At 31.7% G+C, this 27,167-nt stretch overlaps 3 protein-coding genes across 4 annotated transcripts; 2 read left to right on the top strand and 1 right to left on the bottom strand.

The window, feature by feature from the left end:
• The first annotated feature begins 3,415 nt into the window (after positions 1–3,415).
• Positions 3,416–7,266, top strand: LOC101493884 (uncharacterized). 2 transcript variants are annotated; one of them, XM_004487491.4, is made up of 5 exons: positions 3,416–3,545; positions 3,664–3,894; positions 4,454–5,437; positions 6,115–6,162; positions 6,430–7,266. In XM_004487491.4, exons 2-5 carry the CDS (start codon positions 3,706–3,708, stop codon positions 6,838–6,840), a joined length of 1,632 nt encoding a protein of 543 aa, XP_004487548.1. In that variant the 5' UTR covers positions 3,416–3,545; positions 3,664–3,705; the 3' UTR covers positions 6,841–7,266. The 2 variants fall into 2 exon arrangements, with proteins under 2 accessions (XP_004487548.1, XP_073221688.1); XM_073365587.1 differs by having other exon boundaries at positions 3,664–3,835.
• Positions 7,267–8,123: 857 nt separating this feature from the next.
• Positions 8,124–15,052, bottom strand: LOC101493566 (magnesium transporter MRS2-11, chloroplastic). Its single transcript, XM_004487489.3, has 14 exons — positions 14,221–15,052; positions 13,916–13,988; positions 13,366–13,436; positions 12,779–12,864; positions 12,572–12,662; positions 12,367–12,435; positions 11,583–11,663; positions 11,331–11,496; positions 11,183–11,228; positions 10,855–10,935; positions 10,305–10,387; positions 9,711–9,754; positions 9,485–9,602; positions 8,124–8,738 (listed from the first exon to the last, which is right to left on the bottom strand). The coding sequence occupies exons 1-13, from the start codon at positions 14,560–14,562 to the stop codon at positions 9,507–9,509; spliced, it is 1,329 nt and encodes a 442-aa protein (XP_004487546.1). The 5' UTR covers positions 14,563–15,052; the 3' UTR covers positions 8,124–8,738; positions 9,485–9,506.
• Positions 15,053–20,871: 5,819 nt separating this feature from the next.
• On the top strand, positions 20,872–26,796 carry LOC101493251 (uncharacterized). Its single transcript, XM_004487488.4, has 10 exons — positions 20,872–21,118; positions 21,356–21,715; positions 22,320–22,385; positions 22,523–22,662; positions 23,839–23,965; positions 24,206–24,357; positions 24,518–24,653; positions 25,621–25,705; positions 25,837–26,087; positions 26,520–26,796. The coding sequence occupies exons 1-10, from the start codon at positions 21,023–21,025 to the stop codon at positions 26,655–26,657; spliced, it is 1,551 nt and encodes a 516-aa protein (XP_004487545.1). The 5' UTR covers positions 20,872–21,022; the 3' UTR covers positions 26,658–26,796.
• The last annotated feature ends 371 nt before the right edge of the window (positions 26,797–27,167 follow it).

Here is a 27,167-nt window from a genome sequence, read left to right on the forward strand (position 1 = left end):
TATTTTTTTAGTGCAAAAACAAAGGGAGGGAAAGGAAAACACAACTAAGATGCTAGACCAATATTATATATCAAGTATGAAAGTTCTGGAAATATCATCTCTAGGAGGAGATTATAAGACATGAACATTCATATAAATTAAAGAGAAGATCAAATTAGCTACTAAGTCTTTAGATGTGTCAGATGGAGACCTCCTTAAAAATAAGAATTGACAGTTTTTAATGAAACTATTTTTTTTTTCTTTCTATAATACATTTAACTATTTGTTATCTTATTTAACACATTTCTTTTATTGCAATAAGTTAGATGTATAAACTTTTTTTATAATAAATGACAAAACAAAATACAAGAGAATCGGAATTGATTGACTAATTACCAAATTAAAAAAAAATGTTTATCATTTTGTTCTAAATGTTTTAACAATAGAATATTTTCTTTTAGATTTATCACTTGTAGAACTCATCTCTTTCTGTCAAAAATCAAAAAAGCATTCTTCTCACTCTTTTTTATTTTTAAATAAAGCTTTTTTTTTCTTTTTCAAAAAAACAAAACTTTGACGGTAAATATAATTTCTTTTCTCACCTTTAATACTAGTTGACCAATTTAAATTTTTTTTGTGTCAAAATACACATTTCTATTAGCCAATTAAAGTGTGTTATTTGAAGACAATTAGAATGTGTTAATCTAGAGTTTTGAGAACACAAAGAAGTGAAGAAAGAAGCTATCAAGGTCAAAAGATTAGGAGTCCATGACAAACAAACAAACAAAAAGGAAAAGCCCTTCAAAATACACAAATATAATAACGGCCCAAGACATTAGCCCAACAAAATTCATGTATATTTTTCTCCATGAAATTTGAGAAATCTACTCCCCTAACTATACTATACCTCCCATCACCCACCACCTATACCTTTAATCCCAAATATAGTTAAAAAGATGTTTTTACCCTTTTTTACTATATGTTAAGTGTTGAATAAAAATTTCATTCACTTTTTCACAATTTATGACAAAAGTTCTTAGCATTTCGTAACTTCCAAAGCATAGTTAATTTTCAATTTTTTTTTTTTTTTATGAATTTTAAACTTTCAAAATGTAATCTTTTATTTTTTAAAATATATTTAAAATTTTTGAGTAGTATGAAATTTTTGAAATAGAGGGTTTAAGAATTTTCAAAAATTTCAAAAATAGAGAATTCAATGATTTTCAAAAATTTCGAGCAATATAAAACTTTTGAAACATATTTTTTAATTTTCTTTAAACTTCCACCCATGCCAAAAGTTATGAAATGCATTTTTTTTCTTCATAAAAACGAAATTTCGAAATTTTAGAAGAAAATTAAAATTTTGAAAGTCTCAAAACATTCAAAATTTTCTATAGATTTTTTTTAATACAAATTATTGATATGTTTATTTTATGTTATTGAATAGGCGATAGACGTAAATGGAGAAAATTGCCTACAATGTAGGTGATAGAGGCAAAAGAATTCCACCAACTACCTCTAATTGACAAATGAATAAGTTAATCGTCCACCTCATCAACATTGTCATAGGCGTGGTTTCAAGTATCAGGAACATGACAAGGATATTTAAGAGTCTGAAGAGATTGACTATAAGAAAACTAAAGGGGTTAGAACAAGTCCAACAATATGGATTCCTTTGAAGACTTTTGATCACATTAGTGTTAATACAATATAAAATACCATTTGACTTGTAGAATATGAGAATAAAATATATATTTTAATTAATTCGATTTTTGCTATCAGATTATCAATTCATCTTCTTCTTCGTACATACAACTTCATGCCAAAAATATAAGACTACTTTTTTATAGTGAAAGCCATATTGAAATTGGGGAAGAAAGAGAGACAAAAGAAGAAAAATTTGTGTTTTTTCAACAATTTATCCCGAACAAATTCTTCAAGAGAGATCAAAAGGGTGTTTCCATATTTTGCATTCTTAAAAGCAAAATCTAAAACCGACCGAAAAAGTTGAGATTTGATGAATACAAAAAAAAAAAAGAAAAAAAAAGAGGTTTTATGATATTAAACAATTCTAAAACAAAATTCAAATTTTGAAAACATGGTTTGTTTAAGGGAAACTCATATGGGAGTTTTAACATTTTTATTTTACTTTTAATCACTATTCCATTCCACTTTGTTCCGACTCTATTTCACTCATTCTAAAATATTGAAATATAGTCTTGTGTCATGTTTGGATTGGTGAAATGAAGTAGAATAAAGTAGTATGAAATGAGATTATATTGTTTGGATTTTAAAAAGATGAATGGAGAATGATATATGATTAAATTTATTCTATTTCTCACATTTTTCTTTATCTCCAATTTAGAATGTATGAGATGAAATTCAATCTCTATAATTTTTAATTAGCGAAATATCTTTATTGTGTATTTACATTTTACAGCAAAACACTTATACAACCTCGTGAAATGTTACCTCAGGACAATGTTTGTAGTACCATGCTTGAAATCATATATTTTGTTTTTGTTGTTTATTTTTTATTCTCTTTTTTCTTCTTCGAAATTCATAGATCCATCTATTCTATTAAAGGAACTTATTCCTTCCCGTTTTTCGCGTTTATTTATTTTTTTGAATCCTAGCTCTTTCTTTTATGTTAAAGGGTCGTGTTCTTGTTTTAATTTTTTGTTGTCTTTATTTGATTTTTATTTTTTTTAATTCTTTTTATCAACTTAAATCATATCCTTCTACTCTATTAAAGGACCCATCTCCTAATTTGTGATTCATCCACCAGATTTTCATCTTCTTTCTTTATATACCATATTATTATTATTATTTTGACAAATTATAGCACATTATTATCACTGAAAAACAAATAAAGTTTGACTAAATGCCACTTCAATTCATCAATCACTTCTACTCAATTATTTAATTAAATTCAAAGTATCTCTTTTTCTCAAATTATTGGAGTTGTACCATAGGTTTATGATTATTGCTTTATTTTCAAAATAAGCCAATAGTTGACACGTTTGTTTTAAATTTTTAAAGAAAGATTTTGATTTTTTATTTTTTGAAATAATTTTTATGAAAATTTATTTAAAAATAATGCAAGTTATTTAACATTCATTTGTTAACGATTGAAAAAATATTTTTAACATTTAATAACTTTCATATTTGTTATTACATATTTTCTTACATAATAAAAATCGCATTTAAAAAAAATCTCAAATATGATCTTTACAAAAAATTTCAAATTTGTTTTTTATTTTAATAATTTTTTGAAATTTTATTATTAAAAAAATTACAACAAATAAACAAAATATTTAAAATAATCTATTTAAATTAATTTTCAATATAAAACTTTATTTTTTAAATCATTTTAAAAAAATTGTAACGTACTATGAGAATAGTTTTTTTTTTTTTTTTTTGTTGAAAATATAACAAATGGGTTCAATTAATTCCTCCTTTTTTTCTTTTTTACTTCTATTAGTTTGTTTTTCCCGGCAACAACAATAAGGACCAACACCACTCAAAAACCCTAATTTCCTATTCCATCATTCACTCAATTCAAGGTTTTTCTTTTCCCCAATTTCACTCTAATCTCTCTAATCCACTCCCATCTCTGTTCAAATAGATTCACCATCGTTGAAATTTCCATCTTTTGTTTAACTTTTTGTTTTCGGTGTGTAGTTCAAAGCCTTTGGGGGTGTTTTTTTTAGTCCTTCGACTTCAATGGCGGAGGACCGCAAAGAGATGAGTGATTACAGTTCGGAGGATGAAGGAACTGAAGATTACAGACGCGGTGGATATCATTCGGTTCGGATTGGTGACACTTTCAAAAATGGGTGTTATGTTGTTCAGAGTAAGCTTGGTTGGGGTCATTTTTCCACTGTTTGGCTTGCTTGGGATACTCAAAAATTGGTTTGTGATCTTTTCATTTGATTAAAGATTCATGCTTTTGACTTTTGATTATTTATAATTGAGTTTAGGTTTTTTTGGGTTGTGAAGGGGTGTCACTGTGTTTGTGATTGATAACTTTGACCAAAATGTATGATTTGTTTCCTGTTTTCTATGGATTTTAATGTTTTTTTGTTATAGAAAATGATTGATTTTCAACTGAAGAATATCATTTTCAAATGTCAACTAATGCATGGATTAGGAGATTTTGCTGCTTGATTTTATGTATTATTTTAATCTGGCCACTGTTGCCTCTCTCTCTCTCTCTGTGTATATATGTGTGTGTTTAGTTAAAAAATGATTTTGTAAATAGTTAATTCATATTTTTGTTGCCTTGATGCTTCTTCTAATTGGTTAAGTTGTTGGTATTTAGTCATATCTATTGTGTCATTGGAGTTTTTTTCATTAGATGATAATTCACTTCATGACTATGTTTGTTGAAAGCCTAGCTAACATACATGCTATTGCTATGATATTTTGTTTAAAACTCTATTAACGACGGGGGGGATTATTTTGTTTGTAGCGATATGTTGCCTTAAAAATTCAAAAGAGTGCTCAGCACTACACTGAAGCGGCAATGGATGAAATTAAGATTCTCAAACAAATTGCAGACGGGGATATGGGCGACAAGAAATGTGTTGTGAAGCTTTTGGACCACTTTAAGCATTCAGGGCCAAATGGCCAGCATGTTTGTATGGTGTTTGAATTCCTTGGTGATAATCTTCTCACACTTATCAAGTATAGTGATTATCGAGGTGTTCCCCTTGCCATGGTCAAAGAAATTTGTTACCATGTTTTGGTGGGTTTGGATTATTTGCACCGCGAGCTTTCTATAATACACACTGACTTGAAGCCGGAGAATGTCTTACTTCTCTCTCCAATTGATCCATCTAAAGATCCTAAAAAATCAGGAGTCCCACTTATACTTCCAAACACCAAGGAGAAGACCGTGTCCAAGAATGGAATCATAAAAGACGATAAAAGCTCGAATGGAGATCTAACCAAGAACCAGAAAAAGAAAATGAGGAAAAAGGCTAAAAAAGCAGCTCAAGTATCTATTGGGAAGGAAAGTCCCGAGGTAGAAGAGGATGATTCAAAAACACCTGAGCAAGATGATACTAGTAATGATGTGAAGCCAAATGTAGAATGTGGTGAAGCGAAACCTAATAGTCGTGCAAGTAAAGATGAATCGGCCAAGACTTCTGAAACTAAGGATGTTTCACAAGGAAGTCATAGTCGTAGGAGAGGTAGCCGCTCTACGAGAAAGAAGTTACTTGAAGCTGCTGATCTTAAGTGCAAGCTGGTGGATTTCGGTAATGCTTGTTGGACGTATAAACAATTTACAAATGATATTCAGACAAGGCAGTATAGATGTCCCGAGGTTCTTTTGGGTTCTAAATACTCAACTACGGCAGATATGTGGTCCTTTGCTTGCATTTGCTTTGAGCTTACCACTGGCGATGTTCTTTTTGATCCTCACAGTGGTGATAACTATGACAGGGATGAGGTAACCTGTTATGAACTTCAAAATAATTTGTTGCCTTTACTTCTTCTATACTTTTATTTGTTTATATTTACTGTCTTAGGAATATGACATGCATGTGAAAAATAAGAAACATTTAGATGGAATATTACTCTGTTAAAATGTTGGTTCACTTTTGTGCTTCAAAAGTGGGTTCAAGGTGGTTAAATTGATAGCTTTTGTGGCCAAAATAGGGTCTGCTTCAATTGGCTTATTTGAGCTTTTCTTTTGGCATGAGCTCTTATGAGACTGTTTGGGATAACTTATGAAAACAAGTTATGATATGTCTGTAAGTTATTTTCAGCTTATTTCCATAAGTTCTATAGGATTGCTTTTGAAATAGCTTATACATAAGCACTTATGAGAAGCGTTTAATTAAGTTGTTTATACAAACAAGGTCAGTTTGTTTTATAAAAATAGCTTCTATACCAACTAAGGATTACAACGTTACTTATGCTCATTTTTGTTTTCTTTAAGTTAGCTTTAGAAATAATGCATACTGATAACTTTCTTTTCTTTTTTATACTACTGAAAATGCCATCATTTCGTAATCTCTTGGAAAAAAAAAGTACAAAAATCTAAAATACTGTTGTGGTTATTGGACTTCAACTTCAAATTAATTGATGGTTTGTTTTGATGAGATTTCAAAATTTTCTCTTTAGGATCATCTGGCATTGATGATGGAGCTTCTTGGAATGATGCCTCGCAAGGTAAGCAAGTTAGCTATTATGCTGTATAATATCAAAGTTGTTATAGTATCAATGTGCATCTTGATATGTGCAAGGAGAAAAATATTCAACGTATTATAGATGCTTCATTATCCCACATGTTATTTTGTTACTCCATTACATACACTATCCTTATGACCCTATTGAATTTACTCTTTTTCTGTCTATGGTTTTTTCTGAATTTTGAATTTATGAAATAACATTTTATTTGTTCTCATCCTCCAAACTTGAACAACTATTTCATATCAGATTGCACTTGGCGGCCGCTACTCTCGGGACTTTTTCAATAGATATGGTGATTTGAGACACATTCGCCGGTTACGATTCTGGCCTCTTACTAAGGTGCTGACTGAGAAGTATGATTTTAGCGAGCAAGATGCAACTGACATGGCTGACTTCCTCGTTCCATTACTCGACTTTGTTCCTGAAAAGAGGCCAACAGCTGCTCAGTGCCTTAATCATCCATGGTTGAGTGCAGGTCCTCGGACTCTTGAGCCCTCACTGGCTAACATGCAACCTGATTCTATTGACGGAGAAAAGACTATAAAGTCTAGTGAAAAAGCCGAGCAGGAAGCTGTGGAAGTTAGTATGGGGAATATGGCCATCAATGGGACTTCAAAGCCACTCAAAGACCTCCAATCTACAAAGCCATCAGAATAGACTCAAATTGGCTTGTGTGATGTGGTTTATTCAACATGTTACTTTTATATGGTAAGTCTTGATGATCCTTGGAGCATGGTATTCTATTTAAGTGTCATATTGTAAGACTTATGTGCAAATAGGTCATACTTAAGAGGTTATGATTCGAGAAACTCTTCATACGGTGTGGCAAGGGAAGATGAATGGATATTACAATGGAGTTACACCACTTCTTTCACCTCTTACAGAACAGTGTCTAGACCTTCACATTCAGTAGAGAGTGCACTAATTTATAATCACGAGAATGTTTTATTTTTTGGAGAGTTTGTTTGAAGCTTATTCATAGATTAGATGTTTATCTTCCAAAATGTTATATTTTAGGAGGTTGAACTGTACATTTGGATAAGTTTATTTTTTTGTATTAATAATGGATTTTGTTGCTGTAGACATTACCTGTGACATATTTTGTTTACTATTTTTTGTAATTCACATATGGGTTTTTAAACCTAAAACTTAGTTTAGGATTCACTATACACATAATTTTCATGAACCATAATTTCTAGGTTTGTTTCTAAGTGCCTTAAAAAATGTTTGTTTCTAAGCGTCGAATCGAGATAAATGCTGGTTTCAGTACCAGATTATTAGTTATATTTTAAAATTGATTATAATTTGTGAGTGCCTCACTAAAGAGATGAATATATGAGTTTTGACACGAGTGCCTCACTATACTTGGCTGTGCAAGTGAAGTTTATTACATCTAATTGTTCTTTTGTTTGTCGTGTAAGAAATACTTTCGTAGGATTAAAATTGCCTGATTTGAAACATAGAGCAATCAAAATTGCAAAATAAAAAATAGAAAAGTAAATGTGTCAGATGGACTATAATAACGAAAACAAAAATACATTTAAGCCTTAAAAGATAGGAAAATGAAATTTCTTTTTAAAAATAATTATTGTATTCTATTTTTCAAATAATTCTCTTAAAAAATTTGCAAGTACAATTGCTTGTTATATGTTTCATTGAGAAATTCTTTTTGGTCAAAATGTATATAAATTAACAATTTTCCTAACATGTTCTTCAAAATTGAATCTCAATTTAGCTGCTAGGCATCTATGTCTCGGAAAGTGTTTCTTATTCTTATTCAATCATGATTGCCATTCAAGCTATGGAGCCATTGAGTTTGGTTGGTATTTCACAATAGACAATAGACGGTAAAGCACTCCCTCGAGAGTTGCATTTCTAGAGCTGAATTTTAGCCACGACCTCTAATAAAGCAAGTGACCCAAACTATCTCATCTAATCTCTAAAGTTAAATTGATTTCAGTACTCTTTTATATATCTTTCAAACTTTCACAAGAATTCAGTAGACTCAACCTGACAATTAAAGAAGTCTGTTTTACGGTGTAAATCTTACACTTGTTTAATTTCTTCATAAGAATTGGTCCGATCCATACACCGTGACTGTGGACATAATTTCCTATACTGCCTGATTTACTGATTTTTGACATACATCACCACCCTAAAAATTCACTTGATTATACAGAATACCAATATTATCAACTTAAATGCCGATTGATGTCTGCATTCAACTACCTTCATGCAGCTTAATATATAGTACCTTGTTTGACTCTAAAAATAGTGTGAAAGTTGACGAATGTTTGACTGCACACAACACCCACACAAGCAACAACATAGCGAGGAGTCTCTTGATGGCTCACACAGCCATTATGAACTCGGGAAGCAGAAAAATCTGTCTCTGTCTATCTCCCTCTTGAACAAGAATAAAAACTAATGCTTGTAACAGCATCAGTAATGTGAGTAATATCATGCATACTTCCGAACCCATTTCAGATGATTGATCCTCATCCACAATCACTGGCGTTCGTGGGTGCTTACTTTCCTTCATATTCTAAAATAACCTGAAAAATGAATCCGATTCACGTCAGGTTTGGAGCACTTATAAGACCTTCCATTTGAAAGCCTACTTCGAATTTTATTTTGCAATAAAATCTTTAAACAAGTCATAAGATTATGCTTATAAACTTATAAGCTTATAAACTTAATATGTAGGTCAATATGCTTAATAATATGTTTCTAGGAAATATAATAATATGTTTCTAGGAAATATAATAATATTATTAACTATATACACAGTGACAACGTAAACAAGTTTTACATACATCTAATCATATCCCATCAACTTATCATAGTGTAAGTCCTAAAAAGTAATAAAATGATGTGCTAAGATGATGAAATATGACTTGACCTCTATGTTAACCTTGCTTATCCTATCAATGAAAAGAAATTAAATTTTTTAAATGATTTGCATTTGACTAAATAAGTAACAGACCTAGAAGGCATTTTGGATGCCCTAAATTCTAGCTATTTTAGCTAAATAGACTTTAAAGAAAGTCTTAGCCTAATATATTTTGTAAATGAGCTCATTCTAGGTCATAAACTCGGTCATAAACTCTCATTGAGAGTTCCACCGCTACTTGAAGGGTCATTAAAAGCCTTGAAAATACTTCACATTTCTTGGGTTAAAGATGTTATATTAGTAATATTATGATAAGAGATCCACAAATTTCTCATAATCGAGATCTAGAAAGAGAAAAAGATTAGAGCAGTATTGCTGGGGAAACAGGTCAAAAGGTAAAAAAAGTACCTATATTTGAAGTTTCATCTGATCAAAATATTTTCCTTTCTCTGAGATAGTTATACATAAGAAAGAAAACGATAATGCCACCAATAATAATCCCAGCTGTAGTCAGCCAAAATGCAAACTGCATTTAATCCATAAATATGAGTAATTTAATAAGACTGATTGCCAATAACTTCCAAAAAGAACCAAGTAAGTTATGCACAAAATAAGATTTTAGACAATAACTCACCACACGTTCCTCAAGATAGGACCTCAAGTTCATGCCAAATATACCTGAAATCATGAAAATATATCTTGGTATTAAATCAAGTAATGTACATAATATTCTCTCAGATAATAAACATGACAGTCTCGTGCATTTGACGTATTCATACATGCCATGTAGCCAAAAGTTTTTATTCAATCTACATGTTCCTTTTGAGATCGAATTGATAACTTCCAGATCTAAATCTTGAAAGTCCTTCATGGAGAAGTATATTAAAACAACAAAATTCTGCTATGATGATGATAGTAGATAATATGCATGACAAATGAACATGTACCTAGGTGGTTAAATGATGCGATGCATGTCAATATCAGGAAACACTTCAGAACTAAATGATCATAAAATTATTAGACTTTAAGAAGTGCACCCATACCACCAACAAAATTTATAATAAACCAAGTCTGAGTCTAGTTCTAACCGCTTAATGTAGACTAGAGTGTGAATAATTTAAATTAAATTTGGTTAAAATTCTGGGTGGGTTCTATCCAAAAATTAAAAATGGGTGGGTTTATACAACCACTGCACATACTTTGTCAAAGAATCACCCAAAGTCTGTACCTGCTACAAGGGCACCAATTGCCACACAGAATGTTCCAACCTGGAGAAGCAGTTCCACCCTGCTAACCTCAAGCCTTCTTGAGCTGTTGAATGAAACCAGAGTTATTAGAACCAATAAGGTAAGTGATGACAGAGAGATATGGACATCGGCAAATTTCTTTCTTGCATCGAGGTTAAAGTTAAGCTAATCTATGGTGTCTTACTATATGCATATTGCTTTTAATTACAATATGTAGCACTGTTGCACGAAGGAAGCTGGATGGTCCCTTTAATTGCAAGAGCACAAAATATTTTATGCATTCTTAATTGTGATTTAAGTCTTTGAATGTAGAAATATTACACTATGATTTTGATTTGATTGACAATATGGGACAGCGAAGGGTTCAATGCTTGACTTCACAATGGAAACAAAGATGACAGTCCAAACACAATCCCATGGCTTTGGTAGAGCACAAAAACTTCATAACATCAAATTATGTGATTCTTTCAATGCAGTCAGTTGATGAAACTCTAACCCCCCTGGCTGAAGAGAGAAAAAAGAAATTCAAACCTCAAACTGACAGCTATAGAATCTTCCATTTCCCTTGCCGAATCAAGAAGCCTTTCAGCTTGACCATGACAAGATTCACATCTGCAAGTGCATTTAGACAAATTAGTCAACTTTGAGATGAAATATCATTCGAAATGTTGAACTTATTGCCAAAAAAAAAAAGTAATTAACATTTGCCAGAATCATCAACTAATTGTCGAGTTTGAAAGCTTTGGAAGACTTGTTTCTTAATGCAGATCTACAAATATCATATATACATCCCTCAACGCATGAGCACACAAAAATATCAATCATGAAACGTAGTACACGAATTTGGAATGAGAATAACCTTTGAAGATAATTTTCCAAAAGCATCTCGATTTCCTCCTCCTCCTCTACATATAATGAGAAAAAACAAATGAGCAACTGTTATAAATTTAAAGTCATCTGCTGAATGAGAAGATCCAAATTGATGTCTCCAATATTTAACGGCTTACCATCAGCAATCTGCTTTTCTAAGGGCACTGAGCATTCCACGTTATTGTTTCCTTTATTAAGTGTACAGTTTCTTCCCATGATACATATCCTCCGTATTTCATTGGGGTCCTCCAGAAGGTCTAGCAGCATCTGTCTGAGAGCTCCTGCCCTCGAGCCTAACTCAACCTAGTAATTTGGCAGGAAGCAAATAAAATCAGTTGTTTTCTCCCAGAACCACTGAAGATTAGTAATAAAAAGTCAGAAGAAAATACCAAAGTTTGTTTGCTAGTACGAAGTTGCTCCAATATGTCACCAGTTATCCGATTTGGCAAGGCCTCAAGAAGAGCTTGAACCTAAGACCAGGGAGATAGGAGGAGAGAAAATAGTTATTCCAATCAGGGACTGAATTCAGAGACAGAAAAAGGGTGGAAACTGGAAACATAAAAATTCGTTATGAACCAAGAAGGCAAATAATCAATCTACTCTGTAAAATATTTCATTAAGAAAGATTCTGCCAATAGCCATATACTATAGAAAGAGCCAGTTGACTTCAACTTTTTCATGAAAGATTGCTTTTATTTTGGAAAAAAATCACTTTTTTTTTAAAGATGGTTTTAGCCCTTAAAAAATTGAAAGAAAACAGATTTTTTAAATTTATTTTAAGCATATAAATATAAGTGTTTTTTATAACTTTAATCAAATGAAAAACAGCTTCTAATTATGTAAAAGCTCTAAAAAACAAATCAACTTTTACACAATCTTCAAATCATTTTTTACAGAAAATGTAAACAAACATGCTCAAGAAATGACTAATGAGCATCATGAAGTGCAATTTATAATACTGTTAAGATCTTATAAAATGTCTGCATGGAGAAGTGGCAGGAAAGCATCACACACGAAGCCCATAACTTTTTACCAGTTTTTGCTCTCATGCAGGTTTAGAAACAACTACTTATTAAAGCCATAGGACCGAAAAAGCAGACAAATTAACAAATGTGCCAGCACACACAAAGAAACAACATCAGTTACTCATACTCACTATGTTTCCATACTCACACGAGGTTCTAAGTCCATCAATCTCCGCTCCAAACGTTGTATTCTTGAAAGTAATGCTGCTTCAACAACCTGAAAATGAGTAAGGACTTAGGAAACATAGCATTAGTGCACAACACTAAAGAAAAGTGACAACAAATCTATTCTGATTTTCCTCCTATTCAGTAATTAATTAGCATGTTAAATGGGGACGAAAATTCCAACAAACCTCGAGTTCAAATGGCATTGATGGCCCTCCATTGTTGTTCTTTGGGTTCAACCGAGGCAACAATGACTCTAGAAAAGCTTGTCCTCCTTTACTGGTAAAAAATTAATAGAGGTAGAAGTTTGGTTTTTGTTCAGCATTCCTTTATCAAAGAAATAGCGACAATAATGCATCCCATAATAAATGAATTATTTCAGATTAAAACAATACCGAGTATAGTCAAATATTAGTACACAGTCTTTCATTGCTATTGCTCTTAGTGAACCCAGATTTAGAAGTATAGCATACTCACGGACCTAATACAAAACAAGGAAATTGAATTGTTAGAGACGGAAATTAATATTGATGTTGTATATCCTTTGCCACATATGGGGTAAACTTTCCGAAACAAAAAGGGGTGTATATTAGTTTTTATGAGTATGAATTCATTAAATTTTATTAGCAGTGTAATATAGGGAGTAGATCAACAACAACTTTTCAATCAACATTCATGATAGACTGATAAGATTCTTATTTCATAACAATGTCTTGTGTAGTTTTTATACCACCACTTTTAGCGCACAATTCTAGTTTTCCATGTTGCCTATTTATACTATATATTTAAATAATGCTTTAGAGCATCTCCATTTCCATTTTTTTTTCAATTATATAATGAAGAAACAGTATGTTAAGTAAAGCTAACTGGATTTTACAATAATATCGACAACAGAGCACATGAACATCTTCGTGAAACTTAAAATGTGGGTGTTTATAAGTACCATAAGGTATTAAGGATTGATGGGGGAAAGTAATCATACCAGCAAAGAAGGCATTGAATTTGTCAAAAACAATGATGGATCCACACTTCGGATGTCCCGTGGACGAAGACCTGAATAATTGAACACTCATCAAACATAAAATGAAAGCAAAAATAATTAACGAAATAAATAGGTTAGCTGTGTTCAATAACAAAGTCTTTTTATATATAGAGTTGTTCAATATCGGGGTTATCATTGCAAAATTAAAAATAAAACAGAAGACAACATGGTGTAGGAAAAAAATGATTGGGAGAGGAGACCTCACTAAAGGTGATTAGTTAAGTTCCTCGATAGAGATTAGTGGCCGGCAAATTTGGTGGATACTTTGCATCAATAGCATAATATGGCCAATCAAAATACCATTGTTATGCAAATTACTTACCAAAGTTATGTTTACAAGAAAACTGCTTCGAATTTGAGTCTATAGAAAGTGAAAGAATCAGAGCATGATTGCATGAATAATAGAACATTATAATTTGATAAGATACTAGCAGGATGAAATATTGAGTTCTCTCAACTTCCAACACAAGTATTATAGCATTTAACTCACCACTTGACTTCAATAATTGTTTCCGGTTGATTTTTCTAGTCGACACTGTTCCATCTGATTTCACTTCTACAACCTTCACAATTCATAAATATAGAAAGAAAAAGAAAACAATATTATGAATCAAAAAACGAAACTAATAAAATTGGAGAAGCTACAACAAAATTCAAGAAGCTTCCAAATTAGTTCTAGCTTCCTAGTTCATTGAATTACCAAAAAAAAATTGCCTAGACTCAACAACACAATTTCGGAATTAAGAACAATTAATCCAAAAAGATCGGAAAAAAAAAGAGCTAAACAGAACGAACTTCATAAACAGGTTCTCGAATTCCGAGAGAAAGAGAATCGCCGGAAGATGTGGTGACAATCTTCTGAGACTCAACAGAAGAAGTTCGGCTTGGAGTCTGACCATTCCCACTATCATCCACAACTTCATCGGAATCAGATGCGACGGTTTCGGCGTCGCTCCACTGCTTCTCCTCCGTGGATCTGCTTAAGCATTTCACCGGCTTCAGCGCCGGCGGTGAAGTGACGGAGATCTCTCTCCGGCGAAGAAGAGTGCGAGAATCGGAGAAGAAGTACTTGGTGCGAGTGAGTGAAGGTTGAAAACGAAAGTGTTGTTGGTGCGGACAAGTTAAAGTTAAAGACATGTTAATTTAGTTCAGGCGTGGTGATGACTACGGTGACAGTTACGGTAACGGTGGTCATGCATGCCGCGAACGGAATGGGGTAGTTACTAGTTAGTTGGAGCAGTGGTTCACTCGTAATAACGATAAAAACGAAACAGATGAATAATTTATCCGGATTTGGATTTTTTTTGTACTATTTGATGGAGAATATTGCTATATTTCTACTCATAAAAAAATATTGTTATATTTTTAGTATTTAAATCACGGTATCCCTGTTCCGATTAAGTTTTTTTTTTTTTTGACAGATGGTTCCGATGAAGTTGATGGGATTGGAGAGAGGTTATGGATAAGCAGAAAAATGCAATGCGGAAAATTTATGGATTTATTTGGTAAACGTGTGGGTGATATTATTTTTCATATGAAAAATGAGAATGACTGTCTCCTCTTATATGTTAAGCGCAACTCCAATGGTAGGTACTTCGCCTATTAGAGAGGCTACCACTTGTTAAGTATCTCATTGAAGACAGGAAAAATCCGTGACTATTAAGAAGAGTGGTTATAAAGTATTTTCTCTTTCTTCACTTAAGGAACCTCGCTTAGTAATTTATATTAAAATAATAGTTTAAGAAATAAGTGTTTATTAAAAAATCATAATTGAACAATATATAAAAGTGGAGTCTTCTTAGCCACCTAAACCATCCCTGTGGCTGTTCTTAGGTTGATGTTATAATTTTCATTTTTAATTCATACACATTATTAATATAAATAATATATATATAGTCAATTAATTAAAATTATTAAAAATATTTAATTTATATTATAATTATATTTAAAATTTTGCTCATAAACATTTGTGATGTACTAATAATTTTTTATACCAACAATTAAATTCTAAAAAAAATGTTTAGAGTTAATTGCAGTTTTGGTCTCTCTATTTTAACTGAATCACGAAAATAGTTCTCTCATTTTATTTTTCTCTAATTTTGGTCATCAAACAGAATTTAGGTCTAAAATTTGATGAAATGTCATTTTTTAAAGTCACACCACACCATTGGTAACCATATATCTCAAGTACAATTGTTGTACCACGAAATCTTAAGGCATAGTGTGACTTAAATAAACGCAAAAAATTAACATTTTATCAAATTTTGAATCAAAATTTTAGTTGGGTGACTAAAATTGAACAGAAACAAAATAAATGGATTATTTTTATGATTTAGTTAAAATAGGAGGACAAAAACTACAATTAAGTCAAATGTTTATTAGGTTTATAGGTTAAAAAATCATTTTAATTATTATATATGAATTAAAATAATTTATTAATTATTAATCATTTTTAAAATATAGTTTAATTGATAAATGTATATATTATTAGATTGAATACGTATTTTAAATTTGAACATTAAACCTCATAGTTGTGTGCGAATTTTTTATTATTTTCTCAATAAATGAAAAAAAAATTATAATTCACTAAAAAATATTTTTAAAAATATATAAAAATTAATTTTAGAGAAAAATATATTGAATATAAACCTTTGATTTTATTATCTCACTATAAAATTAAAACTGTTATCGATAAATAACGAATCAATCGAGGATATAGATATAGGTTAACTGTGAGTATAAAACTTAAATTAATGATTAACGATGTTTGTTCCCTAAATCCTTAATTTTAAATATCTTAATCAAAATCAGTAAAAAAAATGAAAAAAGAAGGTCGGTAGAGTCACTCTTCTCTCTAAATAAATAGAGGATTTGTCCAGATTAATTAATCCGAAGTATATGCTAACTTAAAACTTTTAAAAAATAAGTTACAAAGCTCTTAAATTTTCGGGGATATTTTAAAACATCGGAGGGTTTGGGAATGGAAAATTTGCTTCTCTTAATAGACAATCTTTGTAAGTCCATTGGTCCAATCCGGTTATATATTTGGTTCTTGTATTGTATTAGGTCCTCAAAAGTTAGTTTTTGTACTCCATCAATTAAATATGTACCTTTTAAATTTATTAAAAATTTAAAATTATTTTTAAAAATTTTATTCATTTGAGTGGTAAAAAAAAATTACTTTAAAATCTCACCCCCTCAACCAAATTTCCAGTATGTAACGTTTTGCATTCAAATTTTCGGTAGTTACATTTACATTATTGAAAATTTTAAATTTCCGATAGTTACTGAAAATTTCAAAATATCTGGTAGTTATATTTTCTTTACTGAAAATTAAAAAAATTCAATATGTTATTAATAATTTTTTTTTAAATAGGGATGGAAAAAACACCACCGGTATTTATAGATTTAACTAAAGCATTCACAACTGATCAAAATTTTGAGTGAAGCTGTTATATCATGGGCAAGAGAGGTTGACCGACAAAATAGCAGTTATCATTACTCGATCTGACGTAGAGACCGGAAAAAGAGGAAGGAAGTCAAAATTAATTATTGGTTGTGATAGAGGTGGAAAATATAAGTCAAATAAAAATAACACAGATACTTCAACTAAAAGGTGTGGTTGTCCGTTTAAACTTAGATTGAGACCATTGAAAAATGCTGAAGGATGGATTATTAGTTTAATGTGTGGACTTCACAACCATGAGTTATTAACTACTTTTGAGAATAATGCATTTATAGGACGCTTAAAAGAAGAAGATAAGAAACATGTTGACGAGCTGACAAAATATCACGTTGCACCGAGACACATCTTGTCATCTTTGAAAGATCGAGATACGGAGAATGTGACCAATATCTATCAAATTTACAAGCGACGAAGTACATACAAGAAGAATTTGAAAGGACCTATAACTGATATGCAACATTTGTTGAAGTTACTTGAAGCTGAGAAGTATACTTGTTGGAGTAGGACTCACGGAGACTCCAACGTTGTGAGGGACATGTTTTGGACGCATCCAGATTATATAACTTTGTTGAACGTGTCCCCTCTTGTATTGATCATGGGTAGCACCTACAAAACCAACAAATATAGATTACCATTGTTTGAAATTGTTGGTGTAACTTCAACTGAGTTGATATTTAATGTTGCATTTGCTTATATGGATCCTGAACGTCAAGACAACTTTTGTTGGGCATTGGAGAAGTTAAAAGAGTTGTTTGTTTCAAACACCTCATTTCTTCAGGTGATCGTGACTGGCAGAGAGCTTGCTTTAATGAATGCAATTGAAGATGTATTTTCATCTTCAACAAATTTACTTTGTCAACTTCATATTAACAAAAATGTTGGAGCCAAATGCAAACAATATATATTAAAGAAAGATATGCATGAACTCATTCTTGAGTTGTGGAGGAAAATTGTTTATTGTTCTGAAGAGAAGGAGTACGAGGAACTTTTGCAAATGTTTGAGCAAACATGTGTCGATAATTTTTTTTTGTGACTACGTCAGAGACACATGGTTGAATAAAGAAAGATTTGTTGAAGTATGGACCAATCAAGTATTGCATCAAGGAAATACTACGACTAATAGGTACATCATTAAAGCTTTGCATTTTGTATTATATTTATGCTTAAATAGGATTAAACATGCATGATATAATTTTTATTGAAATAATATCTAATATTTTTTTTGTTTGAATATTAGGGTTGAGTCTGCTCATTGGTCATTGAAGAAATTTGTGGAACACAGTAAAAGAGATTTCTGTAAGGCATGAAATGGTATGAATGACATGTTGAAGTTCCAAATTATTAAGATAAAAGGTTCATTTGAGATAAGTAAGGGTCGCAAAGAGCATATACACAACAATTCATTCTATGAGAAATTGACTTGAGTTGTATCCAAGAAAGACTTAGCTGATATTATTCATGGATACAAGAGAGTCATCTATGTCGGTAACGACAAAAGTGTGTGTTGTTCTATACTTAGAAACACTCATGGATTACCTTGTGCATGTGAGTTGGCACGATACAAGCTGGAAGGTGTTCCAATCCCAGTAGATGTTGTTCATATACATTGGTAAAACTTTTATCAGCTAGAAAGATACACCCTATCAAATGAAGTAAGTATGCCCTCGTTGCATAATCATATCGCCCTTCATGAAGTTGCTTAAAAAATACAACTTTCAACCACTCAAAACTATATGAGGCACCTCTATTGGTCCTACTTTCAGTTACAGCTTCAACATAAGCAACCCCTAATAACTCAACAGCAGCAGCAATTGTCAAATCTTCATTGACATTAGCGGGAGGGGTGAAAAACTCTCCATAACATGGGATGCTCGAAAAACCCCTAACATCGTCAAGAGTAATAGTCATTTCACCAAATGATAGATGAAATGACTCAGTCGTGGCGTGTCATCTCTCAGCAAAAGCTGACATTAGATTACCGTCAATCAGGTGCAAACTACATATTCGTAGAGGACGTAATCTAGATATAGTAATCCAATGATCTATCTGAACATGTAATACATATCTAATATCCATGAATTGTCTTGCTTTTTGCCATTTGAAACAACTTTTAACGCACATCTATCATGTTTAATTAAAAATAACACACAATAACTTATAATCTAAATACACAATTATTTCATTAAAATCAACGTTGTAATAACCTAAAAATCAACTTACATTTATCCTAAAATCACCTTTGTAATAACCTACACTACAAATATATTAAAATACACATATTTTGCTAAATTATAATATGTAATAAATTAAATTAGTTACTAACCTGACCATTTCACACATTAATTGCAATATGCTGCTCATAATCCTTAAGGACAAAAAGATCGTAAAGACCTCTAGGAAATATAGGTTCTTCAGACTGCTGATGACGCTCGTGTTCAAACTGGTGTTGCTGATCATGTTCATCATCAAACGCATGATCTTGCTGGTGTTGTTGATCCTGCTCTTCATCAAACACATGATTTTGCTCAAACTCATGCACATGCATTTCTTCGTTCTTCTTTCTTCTTTTTTCAACTCCAGCTCTTCTATTTGATTGTGTAAGAGGTCGAACTCGAGAATGTTCAACGTCTGTGTGTTTGCTCCTCTGATCCTCACTAAAAAAATTGAATGAAAAAAATGTAAAAAATTATGTAAAAAAATAAAAATAAAAATAAAATTGTATCAGAAATTTCAAATTTTCGGTAGTTATAAATCAATACCGGAAATTTCATTTTTGAAATTTCAGGAAGTACCACCCGAAAATTTGAAATTTCCGGTATTGAAAATTCCTACCAAATATTTCAAATTTTCGGATGGTACTCCCAGAAATTTCAAAAATGAAATTTTTGGTAATTTTTTTTTTTATCAGTACTCATTTTTCTGGAAATTTCAATTGTGGGGTACAAGTAATTTAAATTTTTTTTACTATTTTATTAAGGGTAATTTGAATATTTCAACAAAAAAAAAATTTAAATGGAAGGTATATGATTAATTGGGGTACAAAAGACAACTTTCTAGGTCATTCGAATAAAATTGAAACAATGTTGCTACCCACACCCCTCACATTACTATCGACACCCATCAAATTTGTAAAAAAAACCAAAATACCTAAAATGCCCTTTGATATTTATAATATTTTTTACAATTTTACTAACTCATAACTCACATTCATCAACATTCATCATATCTCATGATTCACATATAAAAAAAATCATCATACCTCACCAACCCTACCTCATAATCATTTAAAACTCACATAACTTACCCATAACCTACACCATCAGTTTATTCATCACATTGTGGTTAAAGTGACTTAAAAATGTATGTTTGTTGGTTGTTTACGAGTTCGATTTTTTTTTAAAATTTGAGAATTGTATGTGAACTCAGTTCACGTTAACAAAAAATAAAAATCTCAGAATTTACGCAATCTTAATTCACGTACACGTACGTGATTTTAGATTGTGTAATTAATAGAGTTTGAAAATTCAACATCTCAATATGTACGCGATTCACATACGGGTACCTGAATTAAGATTGCAAAATCATTGAAAATATAATATTAAACCATTTACATGAACTCAATTTCACGTAATGAACTGAGTTCACGTATATTTACTAGAATTCAGTTTAAGTAAATGTACGTGAACTCCGTTCATGTAAACTTACTTGAAATTGAGTTCACGTAAATGTTAACAAAATTTGAAGATGGTTAATAATGATTGAGGATGATTAATAAAAATTAATGATGATTGATGATGATTAATGATAATTGATGATGATTTATGAAGATGGTTAATGTTGAAGAAAATGAAAAAGATGAAGAATGTGTTGAATGAAGATAGAATAAAGAAGATAAGTTAGGTTAATGAAGAGGAATAAGGGAATGGTAATTTTGAAATTATGATTTTTTTAAACATTTGATGGATGTGGGTAGTAAATTAGGAGGTGTTGGTAGCAAAATTGTAATTGACCTGTTGTTCTTGTAGTAAAGGATGCTAATTCAATCAACACAAGTAGCAACACTGTCTCAATTTCTCACCCGTTCTCTATAGCTGAAATTTGGAGGGAACAATCAACGCCGAAACGAAACGCATGGCGGTTCCGGCAGATCCAGCCATTGTTGAAGAAGAAGAGCAAGAGCACGAGCACGACGGTCCCACGCATCATCCTTCTGCTCCGTCACACGAGGTTATCATCATAGCATAACCTCCGCTTAATTACAAACTCTAGAAATTTAGTTTCACTTACATTTGAATCCATGCACATTTAAATTAGCTGTAACAAGTAGTTAATCCGTATTAATTTAAATTAGTGGTATCTGCAATTGAAAAATGAAAACGCGATTGCCGTGTTTGGCGCTTTTATTTATTCATTTTTTTGTTTAAACTTTTATTGAGTGATTGTTTTCAATTATTCCTTATGCAGTTTTTTGATTTATCAACGACTGTTGATCCAAGTTATATAATCTCCTTAATAAGGAAGCTTTTGCCATTGAATTCTGCTTCTGTAAATGGAGTTGTTTTGGATGACCCTAATACACAGAATAAAGAAGGGGATGCACCATCTGCATCTATTTGTAATGATGAACACCCTGAATCGTTCAAGAGTAAATCCGAAAATATGGATGTTGATGTTTCATGTGAACATTCTCGTGCACAAGGAGAATGTAGAGAAAATGGTGATGGATTTGAACATTCTGGTGCCTCGGTTGGAGAGGACCCCTGGGAAGAATATGGTTGTATTTTGTGGGATCTAGCTGCCAGTAAAACGCATGCAGAACTCATGGTACTATTGTATTTTTGTTTAGTGTTTATTTGAGTTCTTTGTTAGTTCATAGTGAAAAGTGTTAAAATGAACTGTATCTCGAAAATGTGATTTTGAAAAGTGAATGTTAGTTTTGCCTTCAATTTTCTGTTTAACTAGAAGTGATAAAAGATAACATCTTATGCGTTTGGTTGAAGAATTTAAACCGTGTTTTACTCAATTGCTTTTGGAGTGAAAATATTTAAACATAAGAGTCACTTCACTTGAAACTCCATTTTAAACATGTCAAATTTACAAAACCAATCAAAATCATGTTGAACAAATGTTCATTCAAATACATCATTTATTAGTATCAATTCAAAAAAAGTTGTGCTCTCTCCAAGTATGCGTTGTGCAACCATAATCCAGTCCTCACGAGTCCATTTTTTACTCTCAAATTTCATTTGTGTTGCCTTTTAAGATGATATGTTAAATGATATTTAAATGAATTTTGGTGTATAGAAGCATCATGGCCACTTTCTCTTACATGAGGTCTAAACACATTTAGCTAGTCATTGTTGTATGCCTTTCAACCATTATTATTATATAAACTGAAATGAGATGGTTACATGGTTTAATCTTGCAGGTGGAGAATCTCATACTTGAAGTTCTTTTAGCAAATCTCGTTGTTTGCAAATCTGTGCGGGATACTGTAAGTCATTGTCAAGATATAAATATGTACCATGATTCAGACTGCATTATTTGTGGTTTGTGAAAATAAAATTATTGGGTGATGAGAAGATCTGATTTTACTTTGTTACATATTTTTGTTTGAATTACATGTTGCAGGAAATTAGCATAGGAATTATCGGGAACCTTGCCTGCCATGATGTTCCAATGAAGCATATAGTCTCAACAAAAGGATTGATTGAGATAATTGTGGATAAACTGTTTATGGATGATCCTCAATGCCTATGTGAAACATGTCGGTATGGTGTTTTTTTGAAACATGTAGATGTAGTTCTTCTCACTGACATTTTTATTAAGGACCAAATTAATTGATTGGTTGCTCTTTCCATGTATCATTATCCTTGATTTTTTTATCTTCTGCTTCTATAAAGTATTATTATTCTGAGCAAGAAACACTTGCTAGTATAAAATATTGTCTCTTTTCTTTTCATATTAAAGAAAAATGAATACATGTTCATGCTAGTCTAATTATGCCTTTTCTATTTTGTTCATTTCCTCTCGAATTCTTTATTTCTTTCATGAACTTGCCTGTTATTGAGGTTACTGAGTTATACTCTTTTACTTTTGCTAAATTTGTTCATCTTGAGGGGTTTTCTCCTGCAGGTCTTGTTTTCAGTTCCTTCCCCATCCTTATAATAGAATCTTTAAACTCCATCTAAGGTCAAATATTATGTTTGGACTGTTGTTCTTACAGAATTCATAGTAGCATTAATGATATGTTAGAGAAACAAATAATCTTATTGCTTTCTCTCCCAAAATATCTATTGTGTAATTCTAGTTCATCAACTAGGGATTATCTAATTTTGAATTGTTAATAGCTAGTTTTCCATATAGTAAGCTGTGTGGGGTTTATGGAGGATAGCCGGTTTGTCCTAGGAATTTGCATTCATTTCTCTGTTGATTTAAGAGGTTTTGCTTCTCATGAAAGCTAATATTTTGTAGCATAGCTTTGTCTCTGCAATTCTTTGCTGCATATGGCTGGAGAGGACATTCTAGAATTTTAAAGGGCTCTTGTTTTGCTCTAGACTTATTTTGCATAGGGTTATTATTTTAGTCACCTTTTGGTGTTCTGCTCATGGTGTTTTTAGAACTGGTTCTTTCCAAGACATGCAGAAATATTGGCATGCCTTGCCTACATGATTCAATTCCTTGGTTGTAGTTTTTCTTTTTCAGTACTATTTTCTTGAGAAGTGTTCTCATCCACTTTCTTTGTACTATTATTAAATAAGAACATGCACACAGATATACCAGTCTGAATAGACAGGAAGAGGGGATGGTGTTTTATTTATTTATTTATTTATCTATCTATCCCAAAATATTATTTGTCTTGTGTTTGAAATTAGGCTTAATACTACATTATACTTTTTGTCATAATTATCTTTATTTTACAAACTTTATTTGTGTTACGAGAACAGATTGTTGACTGTGGGCCTTCAAAGTGGTGAATGTATTACATGGGCTGAGGCATTGCATCCCGAACATATATTGTGTCAAATATTATGGATTGCAGAAAATACTTTGAACCTTCAGCTTTTAGAAAAGGTAATGAATACTTTGTCGTGCTGCATTAATTGTAGTTTCAACTTTTCGATTTTTTGGAGGTTAGAATGTGTGGAGTCACCGGAATTTGTGAAAATCGTGCTATGAAATATTGCACAAGAAACTTCAACATATTTGGAAGGAAAAGTAATATGATTATTTTGATGACTTTTTCTGGCATTATTTGAGTCTGAATGCAAGTTCCATCTAATCAATAGCTAAAAGTATTTTAATTTTTAACAGAGTGTAGGGCTGATATTAGCTATTTTAGAAAGTCAGCAGAAAGTTGTAGATGATCTTCTTCCACCCATGATGAAGCTTGGTTTGGCAAGTATATTGATCAATCTCTTGACTTTTGAGATAAGCATATTAACGAATGACAGAATACCGGAAAGGTACCATGATCCACAACCCTTTATTTTATCATTGATGAAATTGCACAGTTCATATAATCTTCTGATACCAATTCTCACAACATCAGTGAAACATGTCTGTAACTATTCATCCAGCAGTCTGGTGGAATTGATTTGACAACCTAATATCTTAAAATTCCAGGTACTCAATTCTTGATATAATTCTTCGTGCTATTGAAGGCCTTTCTGTTATTGATGAACATTCTCGGGAAATATGTTCAAATAAAGAGCTTTTTCATCTAGTATGTGACTTGGTCAAGTTCCCAGATAAAGTTGAGGTACTGCGTTGTTGTAGTTAACACTTTCCTCAAGATGCATTTTAGTTTACATCAACTGTTGATATCAATAACTTGGTATTTGATGATCTGTAAATTTATGAATTTTGAATGCTTATTTTTATATTTGTTTGTTTTCATCCATGTTATGGGTTGAAATATTATAGAGGAGTATCTTAATCTGAAAAACTATATTCACAGAACTCACGCAAATGTCATAATGACTTCTCCAGTATAAGCAATAACTTTTTTCTTTCCAAGATGCATCACAAGCTTATATATTTTCAGTAAAAATCTTTTTTTCCGTCAATTAACAAAATGTTTTTCTATTCTTTGTTTTGTTCCCTTGAGTAGCATTGGTTGGACTGTATACTTTTGATAATTTCTTCCAGATATATCCCAAATTTTCTATCAGTCAGTGATTAGTTGTTGATAGACGGTTTGCTCGGTCAGACAAGATGAGGGAGGGTTTTCAAATACTATCCATCCTTCTTGAGAATAAAAGGGTTGCAACAATGTCTCAGAAAAAACAGACTAAGAGGAGATCTTAATCTTTACGTATATGAATGAAAAATCAATTTTTTAATATATCATTGTGGCTGAGAATTGAAGTTACTGTTACTTGAACCAAAAAGGTCTTCCTCCTTCAAAGTAGAGGATTGTTTTGATAGTGGAATCTAAATTTAGTTGAGCAGTGATCTTTAGAGTACACCAACTTAATCAGGCTGTCCAAATTGAGACCAGGTATCATGGAAATCAAATGATTTTTCAAAGAATCAACACCTGATTTCTAAATTGATCTAGAAAATGATATGAACTAATATTAATGGTAAAAGTTAAATCATGTCGTCTTGTGGCTTACACGCTCTTATGCCTCTTGCTATATAATATGTGCTTCTGTTAGAGTGACAAGAAATGAAAATGATTTGGATAACTGAAAAACAATTGTGAATTGTCATATCTCATGTAGGTTGGGAACTGCTGTGTTACTGCTGCAGTTCTTATTGCTAATGTTTTGTCTGATGTTGCTGATCGTGCTTCTGAAATATCACAGGGTAAAATATATATATATATCTCTTTCACTCTCATCCATAAACTTCAATGCTCTATATATTTATTTATTTGTTTGTTTGTTGTAGTGTATCTAGATTAGTTGTCTAATGGTAAATGGCACTGTGCCTTCCAGATTGGTGTCTCTTAGGTGGTCTGCTTGATATCTTTCCTTTTGCTTCGGATGATTCAGAAGCAAGAAATGCACTTTGGAACGTACTTGCTAGAATATTGGTCAGAATACACGAAACTGAAATGAGCTCATCAAGTGTATGCCACTTTGTTTCAGTTCTTGTGAGAAGAATTGATCTGATTGAAGATGAGCTTCTGAACCAACAATGTGTTGATTCTAGTTCTGCTTCAACAGTAGATGCTAGAAACACATCTGTATCCTTCTCTTTTATTAATATTTGGATTTGTTGTCAGCAATTCTGAGCCCCCCTTCCGATGACAGGAAGTGAAATTTAAGAAGGATCATAATTCTTGGAATGAGGTTTCAGTTTCTTAGAAATAAGATGTTGCATTAGTTTGCATGCTGTCATGACTATATGATTAAAAAATCCATGTTGATTCCTCTTTTCAATAAATTGTTTTGGCTAGAAAGTAGTAGCACCTAACTAATCATGCATCATTAAAAAATTTCACATATATCTCTTTCACTCTCATCCATGCCTGTAGACTTCTATCTTTCTACTAGTCATCCTAGTGCATCGAACTATAAAAGGCCAGCCACATGTATTGATTTTTAGGCTGACACGCTTATTTATGTGGACACGTGTTTTGTCTATTATTTGTCTCCCTTTACCTTTGGAATAATAGCTCATGAGAATAACCAGCATTATGAATCAGTGGACTGCTGTAAAGGATGATGTTGAGAATAATGGGAATGCTGAAGTTTTTGTCAGTGAGAAAGATGTAAAAAAGTTGTTGGATTGTTGTCATAAATTCTCGAAATAGAATTGCTTTATTATCTTGTAAATTATAGCTGTCCAGACAATCTTTGAAGGTTCTGACATTATTGTTTAACTCACTTCTGAATCCTAATTTGCTATGTTGTTGAGAGTTAAGAAATAGTATGGAGATATTATGAAGTTTAGTGGCTTGAATGTTCATAACTTGTTTAGTTTTTAGACTAAAACAGGAAGCATATTTTCGTTGGCTTGATTGCTTCAAGCTAGAGAAATTATGGAATTTATTCAAGCAGATGTTCAAAGTGGATTTGCATCTTCCATAATAAGAGGTACACTTTAAATAACTTGTCTATATTCTCATATATACGTCCAATTTTATAAAATTATCAAATATATTTTAACTTGAAGTTTCCTTTCATATTCTGGTTGAAAGAATCTCAAAATAGGCGAATTAGTTTTATGGCCAAGACACTGATGAATGAAGCTGGAAGAAAGTAAAAGAAAATATAAATTTATTTAGATAAAAATAATCATATTAATTAAGTGAAAACAATTA

This window comes from Cicer arietinum, chromosome 1 (genome assembly GCF_000331145.2).
Source record: "Cicer arietinum cultivar CDC Frontier isolate Library 1 chromosome 1, Cicar.CDCFrontier_v2.0, whole genome shotgun sequence".
Classification (NCBI taxonomy): domain Eukaryota; kingdom Viridiplantae; phylum Streptophyta; class Magnoliopsida; order Fabales; family Fabaceae; genus Cicer; species Cicer arietinum.

Coding starts and splice junctions, on each gene's coding strand:
- LOC101493566 (XM_004487489.3), bottom strand. CDS start 14,562: ATGTCTTTAACTTTAACTTGTCCGCACCAACAACACTTTCGTTTTCAA. Junction 10,936..11,182: donor TTGGAAAATTATCTTCAAAG/GTTATTCTCATT, acceptor ATGCACTTGCAG/ATGTGAATCTTGTCATGGTC. Junction 9,603..9,710: donor CCTATCTTGAGGAACGTGTG/GTGAGTTATTGT, acceptor GATTAAATGCAG/TTTGCATTTTGGCTGACTAC.
- LOC101493884 (XM_004487491.4), top strand. CDS start 3,706: ATGGCGGAGGACCGCAAAGAGATGAGTGATTACAGTTCGGAGGATGAA. Junction 5,438..6,114: donor ATAACTATGACAGGGATGAG/GTAACCTGTTAT, acceptor TTTTCTCTTTAG/GATCATCTGGCATTGATGAT. Junction 6,163..6,429: donor TTGGAATGATGCCTCGCAAG/GTAAGCAAGTTA, acceptor ATTTCATATCAG/ATTGCACTTGGCGGCCGCTA.
- LOC101493251 (XM_004487488.4), top strand. CDS start 21,023: ATGGCGGTTCCGGCAGATCCAGCCATTGTTGAAGAAGAAGAGCAAGAG. Junction 23,966..24,205: donor ACCTTCAGCTTTTAGAAAAG/GTAATGAATACT, acceptor AATTTTTAACAG/AGTGTAGGGCTGATATTAGC. Junction 24,358..24,517: donor AATGACAGAATACCGGAAAG/GTACCATGATCC, acceptor TTAAAATTCCAG/GTACTCAATTCTTGATATAA.